General features: G+C 40.1%; 1 protein-coding gene and 1 long non-coding RNA gene across 3 annotated transcripts in view; both read right to left on the reverse strand.

Annotated features, from left to right (window-relative positions):
• Positions 1 to 4280, reverse strand: part of dpyda (dihydropyrimidine dehydrogenase a) — a 113293-nt gene extending 109013 nt beyond the window's left edge. Inside the window, exon 1 of one of the 2 annotated variants that reach the window (XM_081696081.1) lies at positions 3906 to 4280. In XM_081696081.1, coding sequence (XP_081552207.1) covers positions 3906 to 3944 — 39 coding nt within the window. In that variant the 5' untranslated portion in view covers positions 3945 to 4280. The remainder of the gene's footprint in view (positions 1 to 3905) is intronic. The other variant, XM_027016151.3, reaches the window with a different exon arrangement.
• A 12000-nt stretch (positions 4281 to 16280) lies between these two features.
• LOC145651258 (uncharacterized) overlaps positions 16281 to 16760 on the reverse strand; it is a 3173-nt gene continuing 2693 nt past the window's right edge. Inside the window, exon 2 of the long non-coding RNA XR_014117098.1 lies at positions 16281 to 16760. This exon is cut by the window's right edge and continues 2393 nt beyond it. This is a non-coding gene — a long non-coding RNA (uncharacterized LOC145651258).

Raw genomic sequence — 16760 nt, forward strand, 5'->3', positions numbered from 1 at the left:
TGATGACCATGGCTTTATCTGCTCTCAGTGGAGGATAGAGAGAGAGAGTGTATGTGAGAGAGAGAGAGAGAGAGAGAGAGAGAGAGAGAGAGAGAGAGAGAGAGGAAGAATGAGGAAAACAGGTTCAATATGCCACATGCTATATGGCTGTGCAAGCAAGCAGGCTGGCATGAAGGTCCCTGGGCTATGAACTCCATGGAGGGTCAGTGGATTTGCCGAAGGAGATTGTAGAAGACAGAAGGGTTCCATGTGATCAGGTGAGGATGCCCCCACCCCCTATAGGGCTTGGGGGCGGTGGCAGCAATAAATTGTATAGCAGGCAGAGAGCCTGCACTGGCTCTGTGTGCCTGTCTCGTTCATTGGTGAGCCAGACTTCATGACAGGCCACAGACTCGTCTCTGCTGCCCTGATTGATTAAAAGAGCAATCCGACCCAACTCTGCCAGGGGGGCAATTACTCCTCAACCACTTTTTTTCTTGTGCCACCAGCATGATGCATACGGCCTGCATGCCTCCAAACCCACGCCGGTACACCAGTGAACAGCACTCCGCAGGCGGGGGTGCGTGTGGACGTTATCACAGACTGACACCATGGCCAGCTCCTTGACAGATGAACCATGTGAAAATCAGCTAAAAATAATGTCTGATGAACATCAACGAGGCATGTGTTGATCAGACTTAACATCATGCCTTTCTGACTTGTTCTGATTTAAGATAGACACTCAAGACATACACTCAACTAAACTAAACTAAATAACCAACAAAGAAAGAATTTCTTAAATGTATTAATATGATAGAAATGGTGATGGAAAGATGATTTGTAAATCCCCCATGTGAAAAGCTGAAAAACAGCACAACACAGCCATTGTGATTAGCAATGACATGCAAGCCTTTTGAGTGGCCAAACATTTCCATAACATTCTATTTGCATTTTATTTTGGAGCAATCTCCTGTCAGGGTTCCAGAAATCCACAGCGAGAGCAGGCCTGGAGTGGCACCAGGGTCTGCCAGAGGAGTCATACCTCTTTGTTTAAATGTTGTATTGCTGTAGGTTTTTTAATGAACTCTAATGGCGATCCAGGACGATTTTAATTAATCTACACACACACACACAAAAGGGCCCCACATTTAGCGCTTTCAGAAGTGCGGCTGGATATTAAAATAAGACATCTGACAGGACCACAGAAAAATGGGGGATTTAATTGCTCCAGAGATGGCAATTATTATGAGATTTAGAAAGCCATTTTCAATGGCAGACAGGAGTCATTTAGTCCCGGTCTTAAGTGCAGTGGGGAGCCGAAGGTCACGTCACTGTTGTCATTACTCCCTGAATAAAGATGCTAATGAAAGGCTTGACTTACTTCCCTCTGCTCTCCATAAAGGTTGCATTAAAGTCCCCCAGTATGGCGCCTGGGCCATCTTTACTCATGTTAACCTGCTGAGAGCACTGCTATGTGCACAAGTGCTAAACATCTCCTGTTATCCATGGCGTAACCAACACCATTATGCTCCTTAATGAACCTGACTGTAAAGGTGAGAGACCAAGTGCAAATGGTTTCAATGGTGTGCATATAATTGTTTTAGAAAGGCTCACTTTCACTGAAGACTGTTTAAGAAGTAGATAAATATGGAGCTTTCTGGAGACTGTGTAAGAAAGTCTGAAGTCAAAAGCAAGGTTTGACGCTCAAATTTATTGAGTATTTTCAAATAGTGTGTCCTAATCAGCTCGTAAATGCCTGGCATTTATTTAACCTAAACTGTTATTATTTACTGTTTACATTGCAATGTGTTGCATTTCTTTCTCCTTATTTGGTTGATCGAAGTACTTTCTTCAACAGAGGATTACCCATGAAGCTTTAAACATAATGTGTTAATGTTAAACTACTTTACAGTCCCTTTATGTAGCACTATGGTTTTGCTTGCTCCCTTTATCATAAATATAGACCTCTACTGGACATTGTATGTCAGGGTGAAATACAGCCACAGCAGATTCCACCATCAGGTTCCACTGTAAGAGTCCACTGCTACAGTAAGAGCCTGCAATTGTTACCAGTCATTTCGTTTTAGGGAGCACTTTTTTTCCCTGCAAGTCTTTGGCCATACATGAAGGCCCAATTCACCCCCTTTGAAATTACCCTAAATGAGATTATGTCAGTTCCTACTGTTATATATAAAACATAGACAGTTTACAGTGTAATATAAGTCATCCCTTGCTATATAGGACCATTTATTTCACCCTCTTCCTGAGCTGCATCACAGAATTTTCTGTGACACACCTAAGACCATTGATATACTTATTACATAGATTTTATTACATAGTTTATTACATCCTTTTTTTAATGGCATTAATGACATAATAATTGCATGTGACTTAATTCTTTGTTAGTATAACCAGCTAACAAAGAATAAATGAATCTTTAAAAATTAACACATATCCTCATTTTTCTTTTATTAAAAAGGTAAATTAATAAAAAAAGAGTTGGTGACAAACTGAGTGATATTTGATAAAAGGAACTTGGAAGATAAATACATTCATTACTTTTTCTAAAACAATGACTTTTTCAATAGAATTGTGTAAATAAGCTTGAAGCAAAATGAGAACCTTTTTTGTACTCCACGGAGGAGATTTCTAGACAAAGATTGATCAAAGTTTATTCAATGTATTCACTGACAAAGCAGGTAGTTCTCAGGCAGTACTTGATGTGAGTTTATGCTGTTTCTCTTAAATGTCTCACAGGAGACGTTTTTCTTGTTGTGGTTGTTGCTGTTATCGTATCTATTAACCTATATCTCTTTATTTAATGCTGGTTAAAGAGCTTAAAAATTGAGCCATGGTGTACCTTCTGTGGTACACAACCTACAGCCAAACTACATGTCCTAAGGCAGGAACTTCAGCCACGGTCAAAGGCCTCTGTATATCTCTCCTGTAACAGGATAGCTAATTATAAACTGGTTATAGGTCGATGACGCACGTATACAGCCCCGTGTATTCCACTAATGGCCACAGTCCAGCACAGGCAGCCAGTAAAAACATCTGTCTAGGTGTTCCTGCACCGCATAATGGTGCACCTTGACAGGTTAGGATGCCTTCTCCTCAAACGCAACGGTACACAGAGGAGGACCCATGTGAAACTCACGTCTGCAGCACAGTACAAACTACACTTTACGTGAGAGCAGGAATGTAGCAGGAATGTACTGTAGTTACATTAAGCGCATACAGTAACCAGGTCACTGTTATATAGTAGAAGGCTAGCGTTTTCCAAGAAATGCACCACAAACCAGTAGTATCGAAATAAATGGGGTAACACATTTACAATAAAGACTGATTACGATTGTAACACGTTTCATTATTCAGGAAGACCACCACGTTCTTATACTGTTGCAAGGTAATCGTGTGTAGCCTACATTTCAATTGCATTACTTTAGTTTTATCACACACATGAGTGAACGGAGGCTATTGTATCATAGCTTCTCCATATGTACGTAAATATACCTTCGCTAAAGTGCTTTAAATTGAAATGCTCAGGATAGCAAATATTATGGAATTTTATAGAATAGTTGTCTACATTTCTACACGATTCAAATCTTGCCTCTGCAACTTTTACACAACTGTCGAACTTTGTACAAAGAAGGATCGAGTAAAATACAGTTTGTGGCGAGACCTACATTGACATATGAGGCATGACGATTAATATTCTACGATATTAGTTCACTTAAAAAGAACAGTTACCATATTTATACAGAAGATGGGGCTGCATGCATTAGACTACATAGGGATTTTCTGAATTACAGAAACTAGATTTGTAGCCTATGACTATACTAAAAAAGGCACGAGCGAACAAGGCGAGGTTAAATGGCTTAAAATGTTGTTTGTGAATCTTGGTTAGTATTGAGGACGGATTCTACCTCGATATCCGGAAGGTCCTTGCTCAGCATTCTAGCCATTTTCTTTTCGCTGAAGCAAAATTTAGCCGCTTTCGTTTCGAGAGTAAAAGGAAGCAAAAGTGAGAACTGCGTATAGTCCAACGACCTGTTTGATATCCCACAGCTTGTAACGAAGGGAGCGGTCCGGGGAGCCTGGTGCACTCACACTTTACACAACCCTGCACGACGACTACGCATTTGTTTTGACTCCACTGAAACTATCCTTTCCAGGTCAGACTGGCTGAAGATTAGGCTAAAGCCACCGAAAAGCAGAAACTGGCTGCAAAGGCAAGAAAACGACAAGTTGCGCAACAAGACAGGGAGGAAAGTTTTTTTTGACTTCGTGGCTAAACTTTGGTGTTCGCGGAGGGCGTAATGCGCGCGCACACTGACAGTGCATAGACGTCACGCGCACACTGACAGTGCATAGACGTCTCTGTCAGGATAGCGAAGTCAAGACGACCGGCTTCGAGACTGCTGTCAAAAGACCATCTGCTTGAGGGTAATTTGAATTCATTCTGATGTATGCAGAAGAAACGGGTACGGGCGCTATAGGACTGAAAAACGTTTTGATATAAACATGACAGTTTGAATTCCACAGCCCAAATTATGCAAAGGTGTTCTCTCTCTACTCGAGCTAGCCGCAACACTGTTGGTACCTTGTCACACCTTTAACCTTCAAGAATGTTTTATTAGTTCTTGGAGTTAAGTGGATTATTTCAATAGTCTTTCCGCTGCTGTTGATTTTTTCGAAGTGCCAGGATTCAGATAACTGCCGCAGATTCATCTAGGCGCAGATTTTTCTTAAAAACGCTGAAAATTTCTCGGGCCAGGGCATGTGCGGTGAAGCGCAACAAACAGTGTATGGATTTAACGGTGGAAGAAGCATCCCAAAGTCTAGTATAGTTTCATTTGTTAAGCAAATATTTGCTAATTAATCTGAATGAAACTATTTAAATATTAAAATATTTAGCCCATGCACGTGGGCCTCATTTGTTCAGTAGATCACATATATGACCCAGAGTAAGTCAGCTTACTGATTGTTGGACTGCATTAAATTTTGAAAGTGTGTAGGAGCCTGTCTTTTACATATCTGGCCAATATCCAATGCAGTACTCATAGTGTGGATGGTCAGACTACTGTTTACTGTTCTTTATTGGTTTGAATAAAGCCCACACGAGTTCTCTGGCATGAATACAGATCCATCTTTTAGGAATTTTTTATTGCCTAAGGTGCAGACTCATATCAGCAATAGGTTCATTCTCAATAAATAACTTATCTTCTGTTAGCTGTCCATTAAGATTTTAGAGCTGCTACTTTTCTCATGATGCAGCATAAACTGAGACCTGTCATTCTTCAAGCCTAGAGCAGACTGGTCTCCCGTGCATTAGGTTTTAAAAAACAAACTTTCTGTGTTGTTAAGCACACATTTAGCTGGTATTTTAGAAGCAATGATAGGTTTATAACAATGTAACTGTCTGCACAATTTAAGAGCCAGCCTTATGAACCATAAAGCAAACCAGGACATTAAACATTTTAAATATTTCTGTTTGTCAATATTTTTAGATGTGCTCTTGAAGATAAGAGTACAAAATCAGTTGTACAATCAGTACAGCTGATTGTTGCTCTGAACAGTCAGTGTTCTTTTGATCACAGTGTATTACACTGTACTGTCCTGAGGCCTGCTTCTCAGTATTACATAGTAGGGAAACTTCATTCTTTTTTGACTGTCTCTTGCTTTCTACCACATGCAGGGAGACCTTCACCTCCACTGATTCCCGAGTCAGTCGTATCTGAAGGAAAGCTTAAGCGTGTGTTGTTCTCCAGAGCCTGCAGTCCCATATTCTGTCATTGTTCCATAAATCGGACATTGTTCGAAATATTAGAGCACCTAAACAGTTGTTTAAAAGACATGAAGCATTAACTAAGCAGGTGTGAATTGTACTTGAAAATAGCCTGTCTAGGTGGTGTTTCTGTATGAAGATTAATTTGATCCATTTATTCCAGAAATTAACAAATTAACAACCTGCTGCAGACAAAGAACCTATCACTTCTCATTCCTATTTCTGCACCAGTGAATTTATTAAAATGTTTCTAATTGTAGCCAAATGCATGTTTACTCTAAAATGAGATTCAAATACAGTTAGTGTCTTGCAATGTTTGGTAAACATTGTACTCTGTATTGCATGTCTGCATGTTTTTTGCTCTGTGCATGGCTCTATGATTCATATATAAGTGATGTTCATATCTAAGTAAACATGAACCTAACTGAGTAAATGAAATAAACAAACAATCATACTGATAAGATAATACTGTTAGTTTGTGACGGATATGTCATTGATCTCACTAATATACTTTTTGGGTTTTTGTGGCACTGTTTGTGACTCAAAGGTATTAGGATGATCATGTATCTTGTTTCGTGTAGCTTGTTTTTGTGTGTGTTTGTGTGGTTTTAAATAAAGGGAAATGTAAACATTAAGAATTCTATGAACAATGAACAGATGTAGTCACTAAACCAATATGCTTCTTTTTTGCCTTTGTACAACTGTCCAGTATAGTGTTTGACATTTTTAAAAAAGCAGTTTCATGTGATGACATGGTATTGTACTTAAAACATTTACTGTCAAATAGGATGTATGCTATATCTGAGCATGACAAATCCAGTTCCCCAGTGTCCATTTTACATTTTGGGAATAATCTCCACCTTAATGTGATTAATCCCTTTTTTAGATTGCATTTCACTGGGTCAATGAAGTTCCCTGCATATTTTTAAATAATTTGCCATTATTACTTGGAAATGGGAACATTCCTAATCAGGTCATACAAATTTCATTACATTGCATATTTCATGACTTCATCAAACTAATTGAGTCATTTATCTGGCTTTTTTAATAGTGTACATGTTTAATATCAGTCTGAATGTTGCTGTGTGAACTGAGTACCTGTCTATTCCCTGTACAGTATTTGTGCACCCCTGACATACTACATCTCAGTGTTTATAGCATTCAATTCAAACATTTTGTAGAGAAATGGTTCAGGAGTAATTAGAAAACACTTTTACTCATGCATCATGATCTAGATGTTATCTCCTTCAGCAACTCAGTATTATGAGAATTAAATTACCAATAATCTGCTCATTAATAGGAGTTTTTAGTAACTTAAGCCAATCCATTTAACCCTCTGCAGTGGCACTGAGGAGAATGCACAGATCTGAGCTGTTTAAATGCTTGTAGTTGGTATTAGTATCATTATTTCATTCTGAGAACAAGAATGAATGCATAAAATAATGTTTGAACTCTGTGCTGTTTGGGTTTTTTTTATTTCTGTTTTTTGAGTATGATGACAGCAAAACCACAAACCTGCACTGTGGGAAAGTTCAAAGTGTTGAGGTAAAACTTCAAAAGACTTAAAGCACCAAAGTAAAAATACTTCAGTGCGCTTACATTGGTAATTAAGTATTTAATATAGAAGTATTGACCTTACAAAATGTCATTAATTATGCACACGCATTGAACAGAGAGCAATGAAAACACAGGACTTCACTAGTAGAAACCACATTTACACTGTTTGTTCTACAGACCCTGTTTTTCTATTTATCATGTGTTTAGTGTTGGACATCCAAGTGTCAGCCTTCATTAGAGTTAGAAACTGCTGTGAACAATAGCATAGAGGCAGCATTCTGTCTTTGAACCACAAAATAATGAGCATAAACAGCGTGGCCTATACTATATCCAGCAACCACCACTGACCAGGCTAAGGAGACCCCTCACTGGAAGATGATATTCGTTATACGTGCATTGCTACATACCTGAAAGATCATTCATAATGTGGAGCAATTAATCTATATATAGCAACCAATGTTTGTGAAATGTTTGTGAAAATTGTGAACAAAGTCACCAATTCTACATTTACTAATAATTCTATATTAATAATTTAATAATAATAATTCTACATAATGTTAAAAGTAGTAAAAGGCTTTATGCTTGAAAGTTCCTCCCAGAAGTGTTAATTTTAAAACTAATAAGATTGAACTTTTTTTTCACTATCAATAATGGATTATATTTACTGGGAGGCTATGGGTGGAAAAGGGCCCAGGGACCTGACTGCTTCCCCTCACTTCATTTGGCTGTGTGACAGGATCCATAACCCGCCCTGAATCCCATCAAATGATGGCGGATGAAGTGTCATCTTTCCTCTCAGTGCCTTTGAGAAGTTTCACCTCTGCAGGGAACTGTCATCAACCTCCCCTTCTCTCTCTCTCTCTCTCTCTCTCTCTCTCTCTCTCTCTCTCTCTCTCTCTCTCTCTCTCTCTCTCTCTCTCTCTCTCTCTGGATTTGGTTTATGTTCTCTCTCCTATCAAGTGGCTGATCCAATCACAGGCTGGTTGGGCTGGTATGTCCTCAGCAGGTGAGCCATTCCCTTTGTGTCTCTCTGTGTTTGAGTCCTTTTTGTGCTGGTCCACCTGGCAGTGGCCTGGTCTTGGTTGTGTGAGTGGATGTGGGTCTGGGTGTGGGAGGGTGTATGTGTATTTAGTTTTTCTGTTTATGCCTGAAAATCCATTGTGTATTTTGAAGAGCAGGGAAAGTGACCTTGGACATAAGGGGTCTGAAAATGGATGCCATTTATTATTTCCCAAGAAAGAACTTTTATTTAATATTATACTGTCATTTGAACCTGTAAGAAGCAGAACTCCAATTATATATCTTGATCTGCTTGAAAAGTGCATAGCTTTAAATTGTTTTATTACAATTATCATGAAAATTGAACATCACAGTGAAATCAGTTTTATGTGTTCAAATGTTTTTATACATTTATTTATTATCCACATTTACAACAGAGATAAATTTGAGCACAAGAAACCATTTTTCTCAACATTACAACCACCACTACCTCATGGTGATGTGTTTCATATTAATGAATCACACCATAAGGGCAGTGACATTTACAACATTTACATCCACCAGTCTTAAAAATCTCTTCTCAACTGAAGATTTGTCCTCTCTTTTCAATTCCATTTTCTGGAATAATTGAGCTATAATCTAATTGGTCCAGTGACCCTTTACGTAATTAAATGTTATCAAAATGATCTGTTAGCGAGTGGCAGAAAGCAGATGTTTTGATCCAGTGGAGTAATCAGTCATCGATCACCACTCTTGCTCCATCACAATTACTTTGATTTGTGCAGTCTGGAGTGTGTGCCCCCTCAGCCTGAACGAGTCCATGCCCCCCAAGCCCAGTCGATACCCACCTCCAATGGCCTGGTCCTCATCAGTGCCTTCACTGTCATAGAGCACATGCTTATGTGGGAGGGGCCCAGCCACGCCTGCAGGCCTGAGCAGGGTCTGAGCCACACCCACCTCCTGAGCTTCCTTTCTCCTCTTCATGTGAAAGATGCTTTGGCAACTTCCAAGCCCCTGTGGTTGGCTTGTCTATGTCCACGCTCATCGACAGAGCCATTTTTGTTTATTCACGACTGCCTCTCAGATCCTTGGACCACCATAACAGCTTTACCTCTTAGGTTCAATGGTTTTCCATTTTGCACCCTGGACAACAGACACTTGCTGTTAAGAGGATCAACAAGGAACCTTGAAGAATCCATGCCTGCTGATATGATGTAATCTTTCATTGTTACCTGGATAATATCTAAGTGCCATGTGAGTGCCTCACTCAGTTTTCCTTTGTGTTGTCGGTCTGTCTGTCTGTCTGTCTCTCTAGCTATATGTCTGTCATTGTAGCAGGGTGTACGTGCTCAGACAGAATATGGTTGATCTGCTCTTTCTCATCGGTTTCGTCAGCAGAGCCCCACAAGCGGGATAATTGGATCAAACAATAGGATTAGAGCTCGTTACAAACCAAGACCCTCCTCCACGGTGTGGAGACGGGGCCAAGCCGCAGTGCTGAGCGGCTGGTCTCCGCGGAGGCCGGGGTGGCACTTCATCCTTCATTTTGCTCAGCACTCTTTCAGGACACAGCAGGACTCCCTTCTCTGTCTCGCAGAGAACAAAAGGTGAAGAATGGCTTGATATTTTCAGCTGAGAATGCGTGTGGCTTCGCTGTGGCCTACCCTTGTTTTCTCCCACAAAGAGAAAATCGCAGGTAATAAAAGAAATTGGGTTTACATTTGGACATTATAAAACTCAAGAGGCAATCTTATCCATATCATATTTTAATGTTAAGGCTGAGACTTTTTTTTTTCACATAATTTTTTTTTTGGTGTTGTGGCTACAGCACACAACAATAAGGTCAGACAAGATTTAATCGTAGGCTTAAATGTTTTATTTATAGACTCAAATATCATTACAGCAGTCTGCCAGGGAACCCACAGGCTGTTGGCAATAAAAACGCCATCTAATTAACAAAGAGCACAGTAACGAAAACCTGCATGGAGTTGATTCAACATTCACAGTTCATTTATATTTCAGCCATTCACTTCAGGCTTTTTTCTTTTCTTACGGAATAAATGTATTTCTTATGTTCTCTGATATTATTAAACCACTACACTCAAAATAAGTGAATGCCAGAAAAAGACCTTTTAAACATGATCAGACTCACCTATCTGTACTTCTCTTCAAGTGTGACAGATACCTGCCAGATTAATTACTGTTACATGCAATTAGGAAATGCAAATATCTCAGTCATATTATAAATATTGATTTATTCAGTAACCCAAATGGTTTACCATTAATTATGTGTGTTTATCTGAATATACATTTACAGTATCTCAAACATTTACAATATTAATGTATTTGTTCCCACAGTTCTACAAAACAAAGATTCTCTTTTTCTCTCTCTCACTGTTTCTGTCACACATGAACACACACACACATGCCCCAAGTGCAATACAGAGTCGCCCAAATGCTTGTGTGTTAGAGGCTGCGGGGTGCTCTTGCCAAGGCAAACAGCAATGTGGTGCAGAACAGCAGATTACCACAGAGTGGGCTGTCCTGGCCACTACCATGATGAAACTTCATGGAAATAACCTGCAACATTTACACTTTGGGTGGAGCTGCAGAGCAAATGCATTTCCTTTCCTTCATCCAGCTGCCTCCGTCAGCTGCCTTACTGCCATGTTGGCTGGAGAACACACAGAGCAACCCCCCTCCCCCCACTACCACTCCTGCAGCCAGACTCTGTCCTCTTTTGAACCCCAGACACTGTCTATCAGAAATATATCTGCTTTAGCAAACATGTCTGGGAACAGCCACCCGCTGCCTCTTCACAGGTTCCTCACATTTCCACTTAGTATTCCCACTATACCTCGGAGACCAAAAAAACATTAATTATAAATCAAGCCGCTCAAGCTGATGTCAGTGAGATGGACGTTCCATGCAAACCCTCCGAAATGAACCGTTATTCTGAACTGTAGGTCAGTGCAAAACTGATGTGTCAGCTGCCGTGACTGCTAATTAATTCTACTCACAAACGAAGCTGTCGACAGCCTCCATCTGCCAATGTTTAACCTGGGAGAGAGTGAAGTGCTGGGTTGCCATGCTCTCGCTATGACAAAGTGTTCGCCTGTAATTATGAGTTTTAATGGAACAAGGAACATTGAAGAACTTTCTACATAAGCACATTTTGTTCACTTTCATTCTTTTGGCATTTGTTAAAGGAAATGGGTCCAGTTCAATGAAAGAACAGAGTGCGATCAATGAAAATGAGGTCTATTAAATAATATCTGGAAAGGAGGTGCATGACTGAATCATCAAAATATGGCAATTGGATAAAAAGGTGTTTTATTAGTCTCAGCAACGTGTGCCTGTTTTTTACTTGAGGCACTGGGCTGGGCTTTCGTGTGTTCGACCACTCCAGCCTCGATCTGCACAAGCTGCCCCCTCCTCCTCCTCCTCCTCCTCCTCCTCCTCCTCCTCCTCCTCCTCCTCCTTCTCCTTCATGCACCCACAACAGTGATGATGTCAGCAACACGTGTCAAGATTAGCAGATCAACCGCCTTATCGTCTCAGCCGGGAGACTGCACTGGCTAGCGCATCGCTGCAGCGGGGCCCTGCCTCGGGGCCGGGGGGCCTGAGAGTGCCGGCGGAGGGGACAAGGAGAGAGGAGAAGCGTGGACAGCGCTTGGAGCTCCCAGTTAGGAGAGTCAAGGCGCAAGTCTCCTCAAGAAGCTGCCTGAGGAGACTCTACCTCCTCTCTCCACTGGGCTTCTCCATAGGTGTGAATGGCTGAGTGTGTCAAGTGGGTGCACTTATGAGTCATATCAAATACATAGAGCTCATGTGTGCAGTGCTCGCTGAAAGAGGCTCCATGATGTAAATAGAAGAGAGGGAGCAGTCCAAAATGTGCCAAGAATGTGCGACTGTTCATAAATAGCATTTCTGGTGGAGAAAAGTAAATATATATATATATATATATATATATATATATATATATATATACGCTAAACGTGAATGTGGTTTTTATTTATGATTGTAACATCTTATGTGTCCTATAATTATGAAAATAAGGCCACAAGCAAATAGAGCAACTGCGTGAGCATCACAAGTGTTTATAAATGTGGGGAAGCCAGGGCTCAGGAAGGAATGCACTCAGGATGATATTGTTGAGGCCAGTGTGGATCACTGCAGGACAGCATGTCAGCCTGCAGGACAGCATGTCCGCCGTTTAATATTAGACCCTGATTATGCAGGCCTCTCCTTCTCTCGCTCTCTCACTCTCGTTCGCCCTCTACGCTGCCCTCATACCGCCACAACAGAAAGCATATTCTCCTGTTGCTATCTGACGACGGCAGAGCCATTCACATCGGCGAGGAAAGGCAGTGTCTCGAGACGCCGTAGATAAGAGAGTCTGGGCTGAGCGTCTGGATGGCCCTGCTTTGCATCTGAATGACACACCGAAAAACATCACTGGGATTGTCTCCATAGCTAGCAGACTAGAACAATAAACATGTCCATTTACAAGGGATTCGGAGACAAAACTTCTCTCAAAGTGCCTTCTATAGTTTAAGATGAATGTATACTATCAACCTTAATGTCTTTGCAGAAGTCACTATTTAAGTTTAGTGCACATACTAATTCCAAATAACCGTGCTTGTTTGTTGGAGTAGTTTTTAATTTAATGGTAATGTGTCACACAGTAGATTTATTGTTGGCCTTTTTATTTCAGCTGGGCTGCCCAGTATTACACAATACAAATGCCAAATATTAAGAACAGAAAGTGTCTCACCTTTTATATTTAACAATGACTAATTTAGGTTATTACAGAAGTGTGGGTAAGATATTTTTCTTATTAGATCATGTAAAATAATTGCATACTAAAATAGCATAGTTTATCCAACTAATGAACGTTTCTACATTAAAACACAATCAAGGCCCAATGTCCTATTTCTGCACATAGAGCCTCATTTATGGATGAAGTGAATTGGCAATAAAAGTGACCTGACTGTGCAATAAGATCTCCAGTCTCTATGCCCAGAGGCAGATCTGAACTACCCACATGATACTGTGCTGGCACAGATTATGCCCTATCGATAACAACTGGCTATGCTTAACTCTTTGAGGAAAGGAAAGAGAGAGAGAGATCCAGGGAGAGAGAGAAGGAGAGACCGTGAGAGCGCTCTGGCACAGTTATGCTACAGCTGAAGGAAGCAGGCAGGGGATGTTTATGTGGCCTCCACTTGGCACATTTCATCCTTGTCCTCCCCCTTTTCTAAACACTTTGACAATGATGGTTCCAATGTGATTGATGTGTTCATGTGGGAAAGACACCTAGAAGCCTTAGTCTGGGGGGGGGTCTCTCGGGGCCATCCGGCAGTTAGGAGATCTGATTAATCATATTCTCCCTTTCGCTCCCTCCCTCCTTCCCTCTCTCTCTCTCTCTCTCTCTCTCTCTCTCTCTCTCTCTCTCTCTCTTTCTCTCTGCCTGTCGCTGTCTCTGGAACCTCATGGTGGTATCAGGAGGCCAGGCCTTGGGTAAGCAGGCACCCAGGGAGAGGCAGGAGTTTACAGTGCCATGTGTGATCAGGGAAGCTGTATGAAGGGCATGCTGAAACACGGCACACACACACACACACACACACACACACACACACACACACACTCACATTCAAACTCACAGACAAGAGCATGTTCACACACACACACATATACACAGACTCACCACTCAAACTAATGGCACAGTAATTAAGAAACAAATATTCACAAGTCATGTAACCATTTGGTGTGTGTTTTATATTTTTCCATAAATTGTCAGAGCAGCATTGAGCATACTTCAGCTCATTCAAGTCACTCCTCTCGAGACTATTGGGGATTTTCCAAACTGAAATGGTTTTTACCCAAACTCCTCTTGGAGAAATATTAGTCACAAGAGTTTGTGAAGTGGGGTGAGATAAAGGAGTGGAGAGGGAGAGAGCGATTGCATTGGAATGGGATGAGTGGTGTCCATGGAGAATTTGGAAGTAGTGGATCTGACTCCTCCATTCAATCTGTGCAATCTGCAATACGGTGTGAATAAATTGGTTTTTAAATATATTGCTGAGCTCCTATCTATGAAGCACTGATGTGGATACAGTTCATAGACTGCTATTTACAGGACCCCAAGTGCCTTCAGCAGAGCATTCCTATTAAACACCATCGCTGGGTCACACTGCCAATGCTAACTAGAAATTAATCAATAAAATAACACACAAGACAGCATACTCCTGTTATACAGACCTGGCCTTTCAAATGCATTTTTCTGGAAAATTAGTAGCTTGCACATAATTAATGTAATGGGTTTGGTGCATGCTATCAGCGCAGTGGTGATCAGCACCCGTTATAAGAGTCGATAAGCCTGGGGATACGAGTTTACTGTGAGTCTCTGTCTTTGTGCTGTGCTGAGGGGCAGCAGGACACGCACCTCCCTAATGCAGCGCACTTCCAATTGATTAATGCTGCAGATCTTATTTGCGGAAACCACATTACATTCGTGAAGGAAGCTGAGGAGAGATAGGGAAGAATTACAGCTGTATATCAGGATAGGGGAAATCTCATAGAGGAGCCGATTTAAATGTGTTCAGATTCCGAAAACAGAGCCGATTTAAATGCGTTCAGACTGCCATAAAGGATCGTTCTATGAGTTGAAGCAGGAAGAAAAGAGCTGAAAAGTCATCCAGTAGGATCCTGTTAATAAACAACATGCTGGACAATGGCTAATGGTTGTATGGGTTTTATTAACTGATGTGAAAAATAAAAATAATGCGATAAGGGAGAAAAAGAAAACTAAATGGATAAGACGATCTTTCAGGTATGTGAATAGCTTGTAGTGGCATTCATGGTGTGAGGAAGAATGTACAAGCAGTGAAAGCCCTTCTGCTCCCTACTAGTTCTCCCAACTGATTTACTGTGCTCTAAAAGCCCATTAGCGTAATAGTGTCTTAAATAAATACATTCACTTAGAACAATGTACATTAGGTACAGTAGATCTTTATATCACTACCACATGATAATCTAATCAATAACCTTGATAATCTAATCAGTAACCTTATTTCACACATGTAATGCCATGAAGATGACCATCATATGACCATGTGTTTTCTATTTTCTACCAATAACTGCCCTCCTCACCCAAAAATATAGATAGATAGATAGATAGATAGATAGATAGATAGATAGATAGATAGATAGATAGATAGATAGATAGATAGATAGATTCTAAAAATGCTGAAATCGATTTTTTAAACTTTTTTAAAACTTCATTTGATTACATAGCAACATGTTAACTTTTTTCAAATTCACAGACTACTACCAGACTGACCTCAGCATTGTCCAATAAAAACTCCAAACCTTAAATGTGAATGACAGCTCCAGAGATTATGTAATGGACAGGGGCAGCCGTGATTGGGCAGAGAAATATCTTCACGTAAAAGCCTCTCTCCAAGGATGACAATGAGTATTATGGCAGAGTAAGTGAGCACAGTGTTGGCAAGTAAGCTGAGTGGTGCTCTTTCCAGTGCCACGCTATAGAGTGTAAATGGATTATAGCGGATGAAGCATGCAGAAAAGATTAGGCCAGAGTCAGACAGAATAAACAGGATATAAGGTGATAATCTGCCCAGCCGTGATAAGAACATGGAAATCCGTATAGCTATTATTTACAGTTATATCTACATTATCTGAAATTAACTCTGCGGCTTGTAAAAGGAACAGTAACAAAAATTGTCAATACTGAGTATAAAAATGTGAGCCATAGATTTATTATACAGAAGAGGTGACATTGTTTTTGGCTTGTGCATAATTAGGTATGTAGCAGGTTTGTGCACTGCTGCAAATGTAAAAAAAAATTCTAATGCATATGCAGTTTTCTTTCATGTTTCAATGACTAAATAAATCATTCATATGCTTGAGACAAAATATACAAATGCATAAATTATATGTAAAGAGAGCTTTATTCATGACATAAGGAGCAGTTTAAATGTGTACATATAGATAAAAATTCAATAAAGTCATTTTGAGGTACTTTGTTGTATATAATTAGAACTATATAATTACATTCTATAAAGTGCAGTAAGCTTGAGGTAATTTGTGTAATGCCAACATAAGAAATAATTTCACTTTTACTGTGGATATTTATCAGAATTCTAAAATAAAACTTTTACAACCAGCAAGATTTTCCTATTAAACATTTTTATTAAAATATTTGAATGACCTCATAATATTGTATCTAACTTGTATCATAACAATCTAATTTGGTCTGCAAAATATATCTTAATAAAGAAAGTCTTTTCAAAATTAATGAATATGATTTCATTCTCCTATTACTGAAAATTGATGAGTATTACAGATAATCAATAATATATACTGATGTGCAGTCAGAAGGGGAGGCTCTTTGTCCAATCAGGTCTTTGTA

The sequence above is a fragment of the Electrophorus electricus genome, chromosome 14, assembly GCF_041902795.1.
Source record: "Electrophorus electricus isolate QZ-2024a chromosome 14, ASM4190279v1, whole genome shotgun sequence".
Classification (NCBI taxonomy): domain Eukaryota; kingdom Metazoa; phylum Chordata; class Actinopteri; order Gymnotiformes; family Gymnotidae; genus Electrophorus; species Electrophorus electricus.